General features: G+C 42.7%; 1 protein-coding gene across 1 annotated transcript; it reads left to right on the top strand.

Moving 5' to 3' along the window:
* Positions 1 to 1,322: 1,322 nt before the first annotated feature.
* On the top strand, positions 1,323 to 2,645 carry LOC134194347 (trypsin 5G1-like). The gene is made up of 2 exons (XM_062663274.1): positions 1,323 to 1,530; positions 1,597 to 2,645. The coding sequence occupies exons 1-2, from the start codon at positions 1,446 to 1,448 to the stop codon at positions 2,643 to 2,645; spliced, it is 1,134 nt and encodes a 377-aa protein (XP_062519258.1). The 5' UTR covers positions 1,323 to 1,445.
* Positions 2,646 to 3,033: the final 388 nt, after the last annotated feature.

Here is a 3,033-nt window from a genome sequence, read left to right as displayed (position 1 = left end):
ACACACACACACACAAACACAGACAGACACACGCACAGACACAGACACAGGCACAGACACACACACACACACACACACACACACACACACACACACACACACACACACACACACACACACACACACACACACAACACACACACACACACACACACACACACACACACACACACACACACACACACACACACACACACACACACACACACACACACACACACGAACACGCACACATATGCACCGGACTGTCGCAACACACGCACGCAAGACACCCTGGAGATCGAGTTTACAAGTAGGTTGTGTGTAAGCGGGTGGACACTAGCTACTATAGTAGTAAAGGTTACGTGTACTATGGTAGTAAGTATACGTAGTGTACCTGAAGTTGAATAAAGATAGTATTCGAGTGGTTGCTGCAATTGCACTGTCTGTTAGTCTGTGGTATTTTTGGTATGTGAAGTGCAGCAGCGTGTCGGTTATTATTACATTTACATGTAATACTATACACTCTAAATTAATTATTACTAAGTAGTAGACAATCTATTGACGTTACTCATCACCATTTAGACGTGACCGCCTGAGAACACCCACAGCTCTGATAATCGCTGCTGTGGTGATAGAGGAACTACGACACAGTGATGTAGAGTACGTAGACATCTAGTGCTCACGAAACGGAAAGCGTGGGAATGTTACTACAGTACATCTGGTGGTTTGCTTTCTGTGGGTTGAGCAAGAAACCTTCTTCGTGATCATGACACCTTTACACTTGTTAGGAAACGTCTAGTTTGCTGGATTCTCGGTTGTAAGGTTTGATGCTAATATCCGCGGGGTTACAAAGTCGTATAATTGTGTAATAGTGTCAAAGGTCGTGGTTACTAGTCGGACATTTGCATATCCGGAGAGCACCCCAGCTGGTCAGAGAATGCAACGCGAGCCTCTTGAGCGGAAGCAGGTACATGACGTTGACCGGCTAACTCCGGTTTTCTCACTTTGTAAACAGCAAGTTTGCACAAGATCATTGTGAACGTGTTACCTATCTACTCGACCGTCTGGTGTTACAGACACTCAGGGTTGCCAACCGTCTGATACGGAGACGTACTGTAGCGTCGAAGATCGAGGTCTTGTTATGACGCACTCGCACTCTTGGTCAGGTTGCGTCTTCAATCAACAAGTCAAAAGGAAACGTTTGGCAGATGTAGGTTGTAGGCTACGTATTCTACACCGCCATTACGTCATGTGGGGTTTCCCAGTAATTATATTAGTGCCCATATCCGCGGCTTGCTTGATCTCCGCGTGGAAACGTTGAGTCTGGTGGGACATGCCAAGTCATTAGCAGGCCTGAAAGTTTAGCGATTGGCATAATTAATACATCCTGCCATGATTGTATTTATACTGGAGATTTTGTGTCAGACAGTTCACTGGTAAAGAAGCTCCACTGACAATAGGAGATGAACGGGATTGGATTGAAGATACTGCTCAGTTGCCTTATAATCACTACATCTTGGATTAGTGCTGCTCCCGTTATGAAACAAAGTAAGATCTGTTTGACCACTCAGAGGCATTATGAAATATACTTAATATTAATTACTTTTTCTACAGGTGCCTACAGATACAAGTACTCACAACTGTTGCTTGTAGAGAAAGAATCAGGCAGTCCACTGAGGACAGAAGATTTACAGACAGCAATAGCTAATGATAACTTTCATTCTCAACTAGAGACAGTTCTTGATGATTTCAAGTCACAATTACAAGTCATGGTTTCTAGTAACAAGCAATCGGTTCAAGCAAAGGAGAATGTAGAAGACAATGATACTCGTTTACCAGCTGGAACGTCTACATTTGTACCTCAAATTCAACGAGCAATATTTGGAGGCAGAGACACAAACTCTCCAATTCAGGATACTGAAGGCAAATCAGTCTGTCAAGATGAATGGACTGCGCCCTGGCAGGTCGGACTGATGCTTTTAACTCCAGACAACCGCACAAAACGTTGTGGTGGTGTGCTGGTTCACAAACGGTGGGTCTTAACAGCAGCACACTGTCTTACCAACATGACTATGGTTCTAGCAATGGTTGGATCCAAGAACTACTTTAGTGGATTTCTTGAGGGCGAAGGCCAAGTGTTTCGTGTGACAAACTCCTTTGTTCATGATGAATACACAGCAAGCAGCGATTTTCAACCACCACAACATGACATTGCTCTTCTGGAACTAGAAGCTGACGTTGTACTTGGACCTGACACTAATACTGCAGTTATCCCCAAGCGCAACACTCCTCTTGTGAACTCTAAGACAGAAATGGTTATTACAGGATGGGGTATTACTGAAAAAAGCTCATTGCAGCCAGATGAGTTGTATTGTGCTAAAGTCCCTATTGTTGCAAGAGAAGACTGTGAAGAGGCTTACAAGAAGCAAGGAATCAACATTCGCAACAGTCACCTATGTACTGGTTATGAATCTGGTGGTGTAGGTGCCTGTAATGGCGACAGTGGAGGAGGGTTGATGCATGTCGACTCTAACGGAAAAAGCACCGTGATCGGACTCATCAGCTGGTCGAAGGGATGTGGTGAACATTATAGTGTCTACACTGACATTCAGAAACACAGACCTTGGATATTGCGTCAAGTTCCAGAATTAGGCAAGGAGTAAATCAGTTTACCACGAACGTCTCTTATCTGTTACTTTGAATACAGACTCTTGTATATAACATTATTTTTTGACTTGGTGGTCACATGCGATTGGTATTTTTATTTTTTACTATTGAATACTGTACAGATTTGATTATTTAAAGATTTGTAGTATATATTTATAACCATAACATGATTTACTTTGATAAAATATCGCTAGTCTTATATCTGAAGTTGTATGTGTAGCTTAATTTATTAATTACTACCCACTTTCACAAGCACGGATATTTCTCTAATGCTTTTAGAAACCTGATCAATAGTAATGATTTCTGTCTCTATCGATACGCCTAATGCCACAAGACTGAACTGAACAAGCGCACACTTCTAAAGGTAATCCTACGCGTGCGCAT

Source organism: Corticium candelabrum, chromosome 18, assembly GCF_963422355.1.
Source record: "Corticium candelabrum chromosome 18, ooCorCand1.1, whole genome shotgun sequence".
Classification (NCBI taxonomy): Eukaryota; Metazoa; Porifera; class Homoscleromorpha; order Homosclerophorida; family Plakinidae; genus Corticium; species Corticium candelabrum.
Note: the sequence above shows the minus strand (reverse complement) of the source record. Positions and strands in the feature narration are given on the sequence as shown.

Excerpts from the sequence above, each read along its gene's own strand:
- LOC134194347 (XM_062663274.1), top strand. The coding sequence starts at position 1,446 with ATGAACGGGATTGGATTGAAGATACTGCTCAGTTGCCTTATAATCACT. Across the intron at positions 1,531-1,596 it reads TGCTCCCGTTATGAAACAAA|GTGCCTACAGATACAAGTAC; the intron begins GTAAGATCTGTT and ends CTTTTTCTACAG.